The 14,732-nt window shown below is 43.9% G+C and overlaps 1 protein-coding gene across 3 annotated transcripts in view; it reads right to left on the reverse strand.

The window, feature by feature from the left end:
• Window positions 1-336: 336 nt before the first annotated feature.
• Window positions 337-14,732, reverse strand: part of MICAL-like (protein) — a 62,211-nt gene continuing 47,815 nt past the window's right edge. For 2 of the 3 annotated variants that reach the window (XM_084604355.1, XM_084604354.1), the window contains exons 6-11: window positions 12,409-12,610; window positions 11,451-11,553; window positions 8,336-8,409; window positions 7,789-7,903; window positions 6,287-6,336; window positions 337-5,519 (exon numbers count right to left, since the gene is read on the reverse strand). In XM_084604355.1, the coding sequence (XP_084460481.1) occupies window positions 5,323-5,519; window positions 6,287-6,336; window positions 7,789-7,903; window positions 8,336-8,409; window positions 11,451-11,553; window positions 12,409-12,610 (741 nt within the window). In that variant the 3' untranslated portion in view covers window positions 337-5,322. The remainder of the gene's footprint in view (window positions 5,520-6,286; window positions 6,337-7,788; window positions 7,904-8,335; window positions 8,410-11,450; window positions 11,554-12,408; window positions 12,611-14,732) is intronic. The other variant, XM_084604356.1, reaches the window with a different exon arrangement.

Here is a 14,732-nt window from a genome sequence, read left to right on the forward strand (position 1 = left end):
TTGCACGTGCGTTGATCCTAGCATCAACCCAATCGCACTTGTCTAGAGTGCTGTTAGTACATTTCATAGGAAATAAGAATAGTAAAGGAGGTATTGACTTTCACTGATAACTTACATTCATATGTAGCTAAATAGTCAAAACTGCATAAGCAGGAGCCCCTTGCCCCTAGCAGTGCAGCTGTAATAAGGTTTCACTTCATTATCTCCACAGCACATTGCTGTAGATGAGTGTTATCTGGTCTGTACATTGCAATTTTTGCAACACTGGCACATCACACACAGTAGCTATTATGTCTACCTTGACTTGTATATTTCTAGCAGCAAGTGTCGAATGAGTATTTTTCACACATTGATGACATATCGTTTATTGTATCAACAAGCACAAATACATCAGAAGTTTAAAAATATTCGAAACCCAAGTTGAACAAAATGGCTGCCTTTCCATGCACTCATCTGAGTGTGCATTTTATATTTTAGCATTCCACAAACTTATGGAAAGCACTAGTGACAAAGGAGCAGATCACAAACAACACAAAAAACAGTCTTTCACACTTGCACTGAATGTCGCACACGGCACATTTTTGAGCAGCCGGTGCTACACACGATGTTACATCACACACATTTCCTTCAAGGCAGCGCCAGCCTTTTATGTTTTAACCATGTTTTCCACTCTTGACAAAACATGAATGAATTGAGACTCGACAGTATATTAGAAAAATATTTTTCTTTTGTTCATTTTCGACTCCAAGCAACAGTACACAACAGGGATCAGGCATAATACTCAAAAACATCGCCTCTTTTTAAGCTGTCAAATTACAGCATGCTCGAAAAAAAAAATCAGACCGTTCTGCATTTTGGGTGCAGTAGCTTAGATGTAAAGTAAATGTAATTATCAAACAGCTCTATGTGCCTTGCTGCTTGAACGGTGAACATCTACCAGCTCTTGTCCATTTTGGGACATTAGCCAAACAGCCAGCGACTGGGGAATGGCAAGCACACTTCAGCATCATTGCCTCCATGCAGAAAGCCAAGGCTTGCTGTTCGGACCAGGGCACGGTATGTCTTCAGCGTTCAAGAAAAGAGCAGACATGTCGCACGTTTTAGCCAACAGTTGTCTGGCACTTGTTTACATCACAAACTTGAACTGTATTAACACACACAACATTTCTGATTTGGCACATTTTAGAATGCTGATGTACTAGAGGAGTCTACTATGTGCGCAACTTGGCGTCAAGTTGAACAGCATACTGCACTGCCACTAGAATTCAACGAACGCAATGTGTTCATGCATGCCTTTTCCAGCAGTACCGATTGTCTAGCCTGAACTCAACCTTACATTATATGCGAGAAAGGGGATAGGACCGGAACAAATGCCAATGACCTTGACAAAAAGAAGCGCAGTTACAAACATGATCAAGCTGTTGCCTGGGTCATGCTCCTTGCATCTGTACTGCCATCACTCACTCGGTGGCCACTTCCGGAAGCATTCCTAGGACAGAAGGTCAGTCTGAAAACATTTCCAACTTGATGCACAGCGTTTCTCGTGAAAGCAGCAACACAAATACAGTTCAGAGCTGTTGAAACACTTGCTGTAGAATCAAGCCTAAGACCAACGGTTCCTTCTGAGGCACCATCAGCCACTTCACACGGCTACTTGCACACTTTCAGCTGCTGCCTGAGAGTGGAGAGTCTCGGCACTGCTGTCTCGCAATGCCGATATGTGCTTTACATCCCAGTCAAACCTTCAGAAGAGTGTCGTGCTTCCAAGAATGAAGTGCTAGGCTGAGACGAAAATCCTACGTCGACTCCACCGACCGGCTACACTGCATGTCTCTTGGAAAAAGATTTTACGCCTGACCACAACGATGCTATTAAATTTAAAAAGTACGCATGAGTCAACCTTACAAAGTCTCACAAAAGCTGCATGTTTCTTTTACTGATGGCTGCACTGAAAGTCTTAAGCAAGCAAATGCCAAGAATTCAACAACAATTGTATAGAAGTATGAAATATGAAAAAATAAGCTTCCATTTAGTGTGAACAGTTGAGAAGAATGTATAACAGGGAACAAAAGAAGGAATGAAAGGGCTCAACTGTCACTGCTGGAGCCAGAGCAAACAGTGGAAAGTTCACCACAAAGCAACGGGGCTGATGCCTTCTAGACAGCATGGACCTTGTGATATGAATGGACAGAGCAGCCATCTTTAACTGGCTGGGAAGCTTTGCCTGTGGGGTGAAATGGCAGAACTGCACCTACCAACACAAACACATACCACAGTAGTCAGAATAAAAAAAGTAACGAGAGAAACACTTAGCCGCGCAGTGGTCGATGCATCACGGTTTACCGAAAAAGTTCCTCTTTCATTTTCTTGTTGGCAACCCTTTAAAGAAACTTAAGGGTGAGCCTTTGGTACATGGAATAAAAGGCATGCTGCATGCATCTGCCTTCGTGCTTGTCCTTCATCCAAGTTGTGCTGTGTCTACCTTTCAAAATCAGCAATTCTTGAAAGCAATTGCTATTGCCATTCCAGAACAACTCTGATTGAAACCAACGAGACACTGACCTATCAGTGACAAATGACAACTGCTATAAAGGCTGTTGCAAACAGCTCTCATTGACCTAATGAGTATTTTCCACCCATGCTACTCGAATGCACTGGCGTCAGTAACATTCTAGCCGGCTACGTAAGAAGTGCTTTGAACGAACTAGGTTCTACTGGTATTCTAAGACTTATTCAATAAGCAAAAAAACAACAATAAAGAAAAAGTACTATTTCAGACAGTTCGGAACAACTGCGCTAAACTAAGAGCTTCCAAAAAGTGGTGAGCATCCCTCTCAAGAAGCACCTTTACAGAAGAACTGTCAGGAGTGTGGAATTTGCAAATCAAGACACCTAAAAAGCCATATTCTATGGAAATAGAAACAGCTGTCAGTCATTTGCAGTTGTGCATATTAACTGTAATTATTTACTTACCTCACTGTTAAATAAAATTGGTCAGCTGGTCAGTTTTCAATGACACATTTAATGCCCTGGGTGTCAACAAAATGCCGAGGGCAACACTGAAAAATGCGTAAACGAAGTGTACGTGGCCCATGGGCTAAGCGGCTGCAGATCCTCAATTCTATTCAGAAAAAGAGGAAGAGAGCTAATCTTTCAAATGTGAAAAGAAACAGCACTTTGGCACACTAGTGCAACATTTCGCCGCAAGGCGTGATCACTCTAATCCTTGCATAGTCTGTAAGCGTCTTCCAGAACTTGCTGCAAGCTCAACACAAAGTGCAAGGGCCAATCTATAAGCGTGCTAGGTAGGTAAGGCTGAAAGCATTCTCTTAGTACACATATAAAGCCACTGCGTCATGCAGACACATACTGCCACAAGATTTTCTTTTCTTTGACCCCAGCTGACCTGTACGAAACTAACACTCCGGCTATATCATGAACACCCATAAAGAGCTAGTGTCTTGTTGCATAGAATTTACAGGTTAGGCACAGTAGACAGCATAGGAATAAAGCTACTAAGCTAGCAGCAACAGCCAGTTATCCTCATTCACATAGAATCCTCTAGTGTTTTAAACCCTATGGTCATTTGCTTATGCAACCTCTGTAGATAGCTACTTTAGCTTAGCACACAGTGGAGGGCTGTCAACAGTTTAAGTACTGCAATTAATTAATGGATGTGGGGGAGCAATGCTTCTAAATGTCATTAAAGATATGTATTTATTTACAAATACTGGTGGCTTTCTGTTGTACCGAGCTCGGTACAGGGCATCAGAATAAAACGGGGACATCAGATAACACACTCTGACAGCTCCCCATTGAAACTTATTAGTCGGTTATGAATACAAGAGACCAAAAACCTTACTCCAGAACTCAACAGTTTGTGCAGAAAACATAAACTGAAACAATCCACAGAAAAGGGGGCACGCAGGTGAAACACAAATCATAATTGATCGCTTGCAAATGCCTTTGGGCCAAGAATGTTTAGAAATGCACTTCCAACAGCAGGCTTCAGCTTGCCTGTTCTGGTTCATACTCACTGAAACCTGCGCACCGATGATGTAATCATGGCACGGGGCGACTATCTGGCAGTAAAAGTATACTTTGATAATTTTGTTGACATCACAAAAACTGGTGTGTTACAAGTAATGTGTGGCTTTTTGCAAAATCCGTACAAGAAATCCCTTTTCTTTTACCTCGGGATCTTTGGAGCGGGACAGTGCAGCTAAACTTAGCAACGAAAAACTGCCCACCTCAGCACTATGAAAAGTAAAACTGCACTACCCCCTCCCTCTAAACTTCCATTTTTTTCTCTTTAATCTTTCACTTCAAATCAAGAATCCTTGTGTTATGAGTCAGTGCTTAATCACAATAAGTTTTAGAAGCAGTGTATCCTTTTCTATATTGAGGCTGCTGAAAAATGACGTGCTCAAAAATATGCTGTGCTTAATTTTGTACTCCAACAGTAATTATTAAATAAACCTACAGGGCATCATCAAGACTACACTCCAGTACCCTTGTATTAATTATGAAAAAGAATTTTGCTCACATCTCACCTTGCCCTAGCTATAACCCCAATCAGAACCATTGTTATGCTCATCTTCAGAGCCGTCCATCACCACCTACAACAAATGTCACCAGGATTCTGTTTTCTTTCACAGTCAGCAAGCAAGCAAAAGAAGAAAGAGCTGTAACCACCAATCTTCAATATTTTCACATCCAGGATGCAATTTCTTGCATCTCTTATGAAGCGCCAGCAGTAAAGCATTTCGTATAAATTCACACACACCACAGATACAAATCTTTGTTACAACACATAGCTGCCAACTATTTTGTTTTTTGTTGCTTGGCATCACTGTAGACATTCAATCTGGTATTATTGCACGCATGTAAACTTGTCCAGCACGGTACACGACTTTGCATTTCAAGCCAACAATGAAAATGACCAGCACTTTTCTGTGCACTCTTCAATTGACCTCACAAAAACATGCAACATATGAAACATAGCTGGCTGACATTGTACAACCTCTGCTGCTTCAAAACCTGCGCACAAGTTTGTCACAGCGCGGTCAAAGAACATGCCGTAGGTTGCACTAGATCCCACGAGATTATCACCGCACACCACAAGGTCCATCACCAAATACTTTGGCTAAGAGGATACAGCCGCCCCTTTGCACGCGTTCCTAAATGGCGCACCGGTCATGCATTCACTTCCATGACATTCTGACGCAGGTGGGATGGCGCTCGGTGATGCCTCTGCTGGCTGCCTTGTCAATGGTCCATGGTACCATGGTGCGAATGGTACAGTCAAAAGTCGTCACAAAATCACTTGGACAGCACCAGCTTCTCCTTGAACATCTTTTTCAATGACTTGCGCTTCTCCTCGTCACCCACGTCATCACGTTTGTCGGCCTTCTTGTCCGATGCCTTCTTCTCAGACTTTGATTTTTTGTGCTTGTCCTTCTTCTTGTGCTTCTTCTCGGGCGTGACCTCTGGTGTGACCATCTTCTCTTTGATTTCGCCTGAAAAAAGCAAATGAAGCTATGTGTCAAAAGAGAGGCACTGCGGCCTCTTAACCTTTGACACAGGATCACACCACGGTGGCAGAGAGGTGGCACTATCTAGTGGATGCCGTGCCGTAAAGTCCAGAGTGCTGGTGTTGTATAGCAGAACAGAAGAAAAAAGAAGTGACACGGCAAGCCTGAACATGACGAAGTTTAAAAATGTATAAACTAGATAAAGCAGCCAGCTGACTAGACACGGTACCACTTGCTATCACCACAGTCTGTCTGTCGTGTCCACGCATGAGGGGATGACAAGGCATCTGTTGCTTGCATTCCTATTGGAGATAACTGCACGCAAATGCATTCAGCAGTGAACGCCTGCAAATACTGAAATTTCAGTTGCCTCCGCAAAATATCAAGTCTTAAAATTAAGTAAAATTTGCTTGCAGTCAGAAAATGCAAGCATAAAAATAGGCGATGCCAATATTAATGGTGCACAGCCCAAGCCCACAAAGCTGCGCCTTTCTTTCACACAGAAACAAGTGAAGCCAATTTTAGGAAGTGTTGACGAGGGCCTTCAGCTGCACAGAAAAGCTGACAATAGTGACAGCACAGCCAGACAATTTTTGCTTTTTCAAGTTATTTTTTTTTTTGCCCCCTTGAGAGGGCAAAGGCAAAACTATCTGGACCTCACAAAAGGAGGCAAAATATAGGGTCATAGAAACTATAGCGTAGTATCCACCACAGCAGAGAGGTGTGTGCGAGCAGCAAAATGAGTTACTCACTCTGTTTCTGCGCCATCTGCTCCTGGATGCTCCAGTCCTCCTGCATCACCCTGCGAGAGGATGAATTTCACAACAAGCTGCTGTAGTGCTGAACCTCCAGTGTTTGCACGCAGCAGGCCTATACAGATAGCTAATAGCAGGACCAAGAGGGATGCAATTACCTTTTCTTTTTGTTAACATTCAATTCATACTGACTCACCCAAATGTGCGCATTGATATTATTTCTATCTGCACTTCATTTGTACACAACTGTTTGCCTGCCTCTAGCACGCCTGCATCTAGCATTTAAATCTGGCGTGTATATCTTTCGAGTGAACCAATCAGGATCTGGCCCCTGTGACCACTGGGATGCAAAGAAAATATGCACGTGCCAGTGGAACCACACAGGCCAACACCAACAAAAAATTTCCATCCAATGAAGCAGCAACTTTCTCAATTTCTGCTTCCTGCACTCCAAAACAGACCAGTACTCTGCTTATAGTTCTTTTTAGTACAGGAACGCAGTCAACTCATGAGCAACAGCAGGGGTGACACAAATCCCTCAAGCTGGGGTGAAAACCAAAGTGGCCACACAGGGCCGCAACAAGCTGCTGGCCATTCTACACAGCCTGTAAGGTGGAGTGCAGGGTGGCAGTGGCACAGGGTTGCCACCCTGCACTGCATCTTCCAGGCTGACTAGACTGGCCAGCAGCTTGTTGTAGGCCTGTGAGGGCATTCGGCACAAACCTTCTTCAAGCTACAGAATGAGAAAACAGCACATCTGTTTGAAACAGAAAAACGGCGCGAATGGGACAAGGAGAAGAAAAAACATAAACCAACAGGACTGGCGCCATCTACACAAGGGAAGCACTTACCGACAAAAACTATCAACCACAATCAGCATACAGATTACAAACCAACCAGGTGACTGGCAGCAAAATACCTCAGTACAACAAACATGTTACTTTAAGAAACCAAAAAGGGCCTAACTCGAAATTTCCCTCACGAAGCAGACGTGCACGTGTCCAAAGAAAACATGGTACACAATGTTCCTTAAATTTCTCAGCTTTCCTGCATAAACAAAACAAGTGACAATGGAAAATTAAGAAGCACTTCTAGAGCACACATGTGTGCCTGCACTTGGCTAGATGATATTAGCATACCCCTTCATAAATAGCACCTTCACTCCACATTTGCAGCCACTTGCCTTAATTACTGTCATGTGTTCTATATTAGCATTGCACATCCTCTACTGATGACCAATATCACAAGGCCCTACCACAAAAACGTCCAGCAACAAAATTCATTGGCATAAAAAGATCATGCAAGACATTGTGACTGCAAGTGTAGAGCATTATTTGCCTTCAATATCAGTTTCTGGAAAATTTGCATGAACTAGGCATATGCATTTCCATTGCTGAAATTTCTCATTCTCATATGCTACAACACCTCTTTTTTTGGTGTGCGGCCAAGCGGCCCCGAGTACAAATTCATTGGCACCACACGGCAGAAGGGACACTCACCTCCGCCGGTCCAGTTCCTGGCTGTCCACTATCTCATTGCGTGCCTCGACCACCTCAAGCAGACGCTGGAGCAGTTCTTCCTCCTGCTTTGCGTCATCCTCGCACTTTTGATTCACTGCGACACGACAAGGGCAGCACACAACTAAAGTAGAAAGTTGGGCCAGTTGGTAATGATCCATCTAAAAATGGCCCACATTAGACATGAAAACACAGAGAGAACAGGATGGACAAGAGCTGTCTTGTCCATCCTGTTCTCTCTGTTTTTCGTGTTTTGTGTTGGCCATTTTTAGATGGGCAGTAGATAGATATGCTGAGTAGAAACTGGACAGCAAAGACACCCTTTTCCCTATTTCTGCAGGGTCTTAGACATCGCAGTACAATACCAAAGGCTCACAGTTAAACAACAAAGCATCTCATGCAACTAACTCATAAAATTCATGCGCACTTATTGTTCTTGATGAATTGAAACAAGGGACATAAAATAAAGCAGGAAAGCAATATATACAGACATGTATATAGATATACATAGAGCAAAACCAAAACTTACATGGTTTAGTCATTATGCAGCGTATCTGGTACTCCAGTTCAACTTGTTCTTCTTCGAGCCTTTGGGAACGCTTGCTGCAAAAGCACGTGTCTCATCAATCACAAGGGTAACCCCCAGGTGTGAGGCCAACAGTCTGTGTTCGTCCACTCCATCAAAAATTGAAAGAAGTTCCTCTAACGCTTTGCTCTTAGTGTAAAACAATGGAATCACTGCACAGGTGCACTTGAAGGGGACATTGAGGACAAACGAAAGTTGGCCCGTACAGACTCACACAGCGCTCTAGTTACAAAGAGACCAAGAGAAGAACCCAGCCCAACGTCGTCGTCCCTTTTCCTCTGCTCTTCTTTAACATTCACCTTCAGGGCTGCTACAATACTATAGGGTGGTATCCTCCCGATGTCATCATTTTCAACATGTCCACTTCAGTCACATGAATGATACCCAAGTCCCTGCTACGGTGGTGCAGTGGTAAGACACCTGACTACTGTGCCGGAGTACCCGGGTTCGATCCCAACTGCCGGCGGCTGCGTTTCGATGGAGGCAAAACGATGTAGCTTCCATGTGCTTTGCTATGTCAGTGCATGTTAAAGATCCCCAGGTGGTCGAAATTACTCCGTAACCCTCCACTACGGCTCCCCTTTCTCTCATTCCACTTTCACTCCCGCCTTCCTCCCTTCCCTTACGGCGTGGTTCGGGTGTCCACAGAGCAAGTGTGACAGATACTGCACCTTCACTTTCCTGTGAACCAATTATTATTATTGTTATTAATATTATTATACCCAGGCTAGACTCAATAGCCACAGACACCAAAACGGTTCGAGCCTACAACGTGCAGACTTCCCTACCATTCATGCGACCAATGTAACCAAAGCAGACACATTGGTTTTTGCGACACGGGAGAATATGCCCCTAGGGGTAGCCATTACCGGTAAACTTTTCAAAAGAAAAAAGCGTGCTTTGATAGCCAAATTACTCTGCAGATCTCAGAAACTGCGCTAGGCCGCCATTCTTTTCAAAATGGCAGAAACCTGTCCTTCTCTGTGCAGATATCAAATGTTTGTATCCAGTGGCACGAAATTTTTTAAATCCCACTTAATCATATATAAATGGGTATTTTGCTGCCAGAAAACCCCCTCTCTAATGCCCTTTGCATGAACCACAAGGCAATGTGAATTAGACATATAAATAATTCTCCGGAAACGGTCACAGAATTAATACTTACTGAGAACAATAATAACTGAGGTGTAGTTCTGGTTTGGTTTGGTTTGTGGGGTTTAATGTCCCAAAGCAACTCAAGCTATGAGAGACGCCGTAGTGGAGGACTTCGGAAATTTTGACTACCTGGGATTGTTTAATGTGCACTGACATCGCACAGCACATGGGCGCCTTGCTTTTCGCTTCCATCGAAAAGCGGCCGCTGGGGCCGGGATTCAATCCCACATCCTTGGGAACAGTAGTCGAACGCCGTAACCACTGCGCCACCCCGGCGGGGTTGAGTTCTGAAATCAGTGCAAAGGGGAACCTCGTCTGCCACCGCTATTTCTGGTTCCAAATTTCTCTTCCTACTCGAGTGCAATTCATGCAGTCTCTGTACGAATATTGTTTATTCTACAAACTTATCTGTGCTTCAACATTGCCGACTTTATGACACCATCGCAGGACCAATGAGCCTCAACTCCGTTTTGAACAGCATGTGCAAAATGCACAAAGAAAGAGAAATAACAATAACAAGGCTCAACACGCTCTATGCATTGTGTTGAGACATGCTGTGAACAAAGTAAAGTTTATGGATTATTGGCTAGCCTGCTGGCAGCCTTTTACACACTGGTAAGATAATGAATCTATCGCCTATCACCTACTCAACTTTATAGGTTATGGCACTTTGCAGCAAGCAGCAAACATATTATCATTAATGGTAAATGTTATCTTTTTAAAATGCAAGTGAAATTGGTTGCAACATGTATTGGCAACAGCCAATTAAGCCGGTATATTACGATACGCACTTACCTTTCAAGAATGTCCATTTCAATGCACGTGTGATGCATATATGCATCATGCACTAGTTTTGCAATGGCACAGTACAAAAAAAAAAATCTGTGACATCGAAGCACAAATAAGTGATTAGAATAAATGATATTCGCCCAGTGAATGCAATGACACAATGGAGTAGGAAGAGAAAGTTGAAACTGGGAGTACTAATAGACGGCGACTTTCCCATGGTCTTTCGTACTTTCTCTATTAATGCACCTTGCCCACTGGATGGAGTTGTTCTCTGTGCCTCTCTAGCTCTGGACTTTGGGTTATACCAGAGTTCTTCAATGCTTTCTAGTCATGCAACTCCTCCTTAATACCATCTGCAGAACACCTTTGCCCAAGCGACTCAGCCCTGTTATGATCGACAGGGAAACCCTCAGCTGTTAACTAGATGGTAAAGTCGACATTTGCTATGTTTTCTACATACAGGTAATGTAATTATAGTGCATAAGAACACGTAAAGTACTTGTTGCTTATAAAACGACACTACAGCTAAAGAGGCCCTGCCGAGAAAGTTTTGTTGGCCCCCCGCCCCACTGACGTGGAAGGTGTGCAAAGTATAGTGCAACAAGGAATACATGCTTTCGCTGTCTCTTCGAAGCATGCGCATGACTGTGAAAAGCACTGAATATTTTCACACTTCAAAACGCCCAATACTGGCCCTGTTCCGCAGCAAGAAGACCTAGCAAGTCCACAGAACTCAAGTGCGATTTCAGAGTCTGTGGAGAGCGAATTAAAAAGCTTCAGCATACACAAACGAAGATTAAATGCAGCGCCGACAACAGTGACCCAAAATCAAAAAATGCTTGCATCACAGGACTTTTAACGGGAAGAGCGGGAAGTGCAAGTGTGACCCAGTCTACCAAGCTATTCTGAAAGCGGCCGACAGCTGTTACTGGCACAACTTACGGAAAACAAATCAGGCCGCTTTAATTGATGCATTTAAACGGTTCCTAAACACTTTCGGATAAAAGGATTTCAAACTATTGGTCACATAAAAAAAGCAACAACAGCAAGCTCTCTATGTGCCTGTGTGTGCATGCGTGCATGTCTGTGTGGCAGTACTAAGGGGGTAGCTTACATGTACATGAGCTCTGCCTGCCGCCTGAACAGATTGTTCTTCTCGTTAACAAGCTCAAACAGTTGCATAATCAGCTCCTCTTCCTCGACCGTGGGCTCAGCATCTGCATTCAGAGGAAAGCAAGAGAAAGGCTCCTCATAGCACTGTTAGTGAACTCAGGTGAACAACCCATTTGACAACGTGCACACGAAGCTTGCAGCAAGGTGATCGAGCCACGTTTGTTCCTTCTGACAAACAAGAAAAGGAGGTCGTGATGAGTCCAGGGTGAAGCAGTTCATCAAAAAGGTTGGGTCCAGTCCAGATTAATGTGCTGGACAGGTAGGGCCCACAAGGTCAGTTTGCCAGCTTTGACCAAAATTGCTGCACAGCAAACGCTGACAGATGTCCGTAAGAAACATTGCTGCTGAAGCAGAAGGGGAGCCGCAAATAAAAGAACAGTGCTTTGCATAAGGAACTAACTGGCCTTTAATGCATTTACGAGCATATGATCCTGCTCGGAGTGCGAGACTGTTTGCACAAATGAAAGAGACTGCTGTCAAGGTATCATAAGAAAATAAGGCTTAACTTGGTGGATGATCCAAACACACACTGGAAACAAATTTTGCGAGCCCCGAAAAAAAAACTGAAGTAACAAAACAAAAACAAGACTGCTCTGAATGTTATCGCAAAGCGTAGGCAGAGAACAGTTATTGTCCTGCAGTCTAGAAACAAAGACCGCCACCTCTAGAGGAAAAAAACAAAACCAAATATCCCAAGCGTGGCATAGCAGAGTAGGCTGGCTAAACAGAATGTTATTCAGGGGTCTGTACTTTCAGACCACAGCCACACCTAACTCAGGGATTTGCCAGTAGTACCTCTACAAGAAATCATTTGGCGAAAGAGATTAGTCACCCAGCGCTGGTTAACTCCGTCCGAGTGGAAAATGGAAGAAGTTGGTGAGACAGTAGTGACCGCAAACCTGCAGGAGGAGTAGCCTGCGAGCCAGCAGTAGTAGCAGTAGCGGCGGCAGCAGCAGCAGCAGAGTGTCCATCTCGTGGGTACTTGCCGTTGCGGTCCCGAATTTGCATCTCAATTTCGCGACCTTGCCTCTCCAGTTCCTCCTGCTTGGCCGCAATCTCCTCCATCTCCACCTGAATCTCCTTCAGTGGGATCCGCTTGATCTGCAACAAAAAACGTCGCCTCATCATTTGCAGGAGGGCCCTACATTTTCCACGAGGCATGCATCTCAGTTTACCGAATCTTAACATAAAGACAGAAAATGCCAGTTTACCTAAACTTACAAGCTGCAGCTGATAAATGACAATATTCAAGAATGCACAAATATGTATGTAAACTCTTATGAAACTGCACACAGCATGCAGCAACCATGGCAGTTTGCAAAATGTGTGTGTCGAGGCAAACTACTGAAAACTACAGAGGTGCACTTCAGTCTGATCATGTTAAGAAATGTGAAAGCACTGAGAATCCCGTGCCTAGGTCAGTTATGAGTTCTGCATTTTGTTGCTCAGTGCAATCGTTCAGTTGCCATTCCTATTGGTCAAATTTGGACAAAGTCAAATTTCGGGGTTTAAGGGGCCAAATTTTTGAGGTGGCCCACCCAAATTTGCAATTCACCATTGAGCTGGCCATACTCAAATCAGGGTAGAGAGCAATTTTGATAAAATTCAGACGAAGTCAAATTTAGGGGGTCCAGGAGGTCCAAAGTTTGGGGAGTGCCCCCACCCCTTCACAGAGTTGGCTATATTCAAACTAGGTTAGACACCAAATTCTGGTCAAAATCGGACGAAAATGAAATTTTGGGGGTCCAGGAATGCCAAATTTCGGGGATGGCCCATCTAAGCTTGGAGGTCACTATTGAATTGGCCATATTTGAAATAGGTTATATATCCATTTTGGTTAAATTCTGATAGGTAAAAATTTGGGGGTCCAGGGGGCCAAATTTTGGGGGTGGCCAATCGCAACTTGGAGGTCACCATCGAGTTGGCCATACACTAATTAGATTTGATACCAAATTTGGCATTACCCATGCAGTAGATTATTGACAGTTCATGCGGACACACTCTGATGACAGGCCAGACCATTACTGCTGAAACACAGTGCAGACGCACTCTGGTGACACCACTCAGTAAGCCAAGAAATATTTTCGCATAAAAAAAACAGAAAAGAAATGAATCTGTTGTAATTTCCTGACGCATTTATGTGGGTAAAATGTCAGAGAAAGATGTCAGTTATTTCTGTTATCAAACTAGTGAAAAAAGCAAGGATTAAAAAAAAATCTGCCAGGCCAACAATTTTTAAAGATATGTAAATTTAAGTGCGCAACTCGATGCAGTGAAGGAGTTGAGAAAATGAAATGATAAAGTGGATCTTTTGGCATCTAAGGCCCTCAATTTCTCGTGGTGGTAAGTTTTCAGCTTCGAAAAGTGAGAACAAAGAATCTGCCATATTCCGCGGGAAGAGCCTCTTTCCGGGAGCGGCTGCGTGTTTCGCCTCGGTTACCCAGGGCCACTGAGAAGTTGGCTTTCCCTCGAACCTCGTCAAAACACGATTATATCGACCGGCGAAAAAAATTCCGCGCTGTATCACGCGAGGTGCTCTTCGCAGGCAGAAAATTATACGTATATAATACCACTTTTGACAGGATCAAGTGTGGCGACTCGTACAACAGAAGCGCACTGGACAATATATAACGGGAACGGGTAGGATGCCAGAACCGCAACGCTTGACGCACTAGACCAGAATGCTTGGTGGAAAAAGTTCATGTCACGGAACCAGAATAACCTGACTCGTCACTAGATTGTATGCTTCGAGAGAATGAAAACCGTTAAGTTAATGACATCTGCGTCATTCATTAAGCGAAATATTCTAAAATCCGCGCAGTGTTAAGAAATCGCGGGGTACTAAAGGGTGCCTCACATTTAAGTTAAAAATTTTTTTTTTTTTTTGCGTAAATCGCGAATGTTCTGCACTACCGTTGGCCCTTTAATGAAATCCCCTTCACCCGTACACCTCCTACACAGACGCATGCCCTTTGCAGCACAAACAAAGCCATTACACACGTTTGCCGGCTCCCGCCTACGTGCAGCGTCCAAGAAGTGCTCGCAAGGCTTAGAAAAACGAAACTATGCGGCCAGGCATTTTTTTTTTTCTTTTTGTCTACTGATGGGGGCTACTTCAATCGTCGACCATCTCACACTGCGTCACACCTGCCGCGGAGACACGTGCGCGGGCGACTGCAAAAGCACAGACAGCCCTTTGACCCGAGTGGGTCGTGGAAGACTC

This window comes from Amblyomma maculatum, chromosome 5, assembly GCF_055883805.1.
Source record: "Amblyomma maculatum isolate TAMU_Amacu chromosome 5, ASM5588380v1, whole genome shotgun sequence".
Taxonomy (NCBI): domain Eukaryota; kingdom Metazoa; phylum Arthropoda; class Arachnida; order Ixodida; family Ixodidae; genus Amblyomma; species Amblyomma maculatum.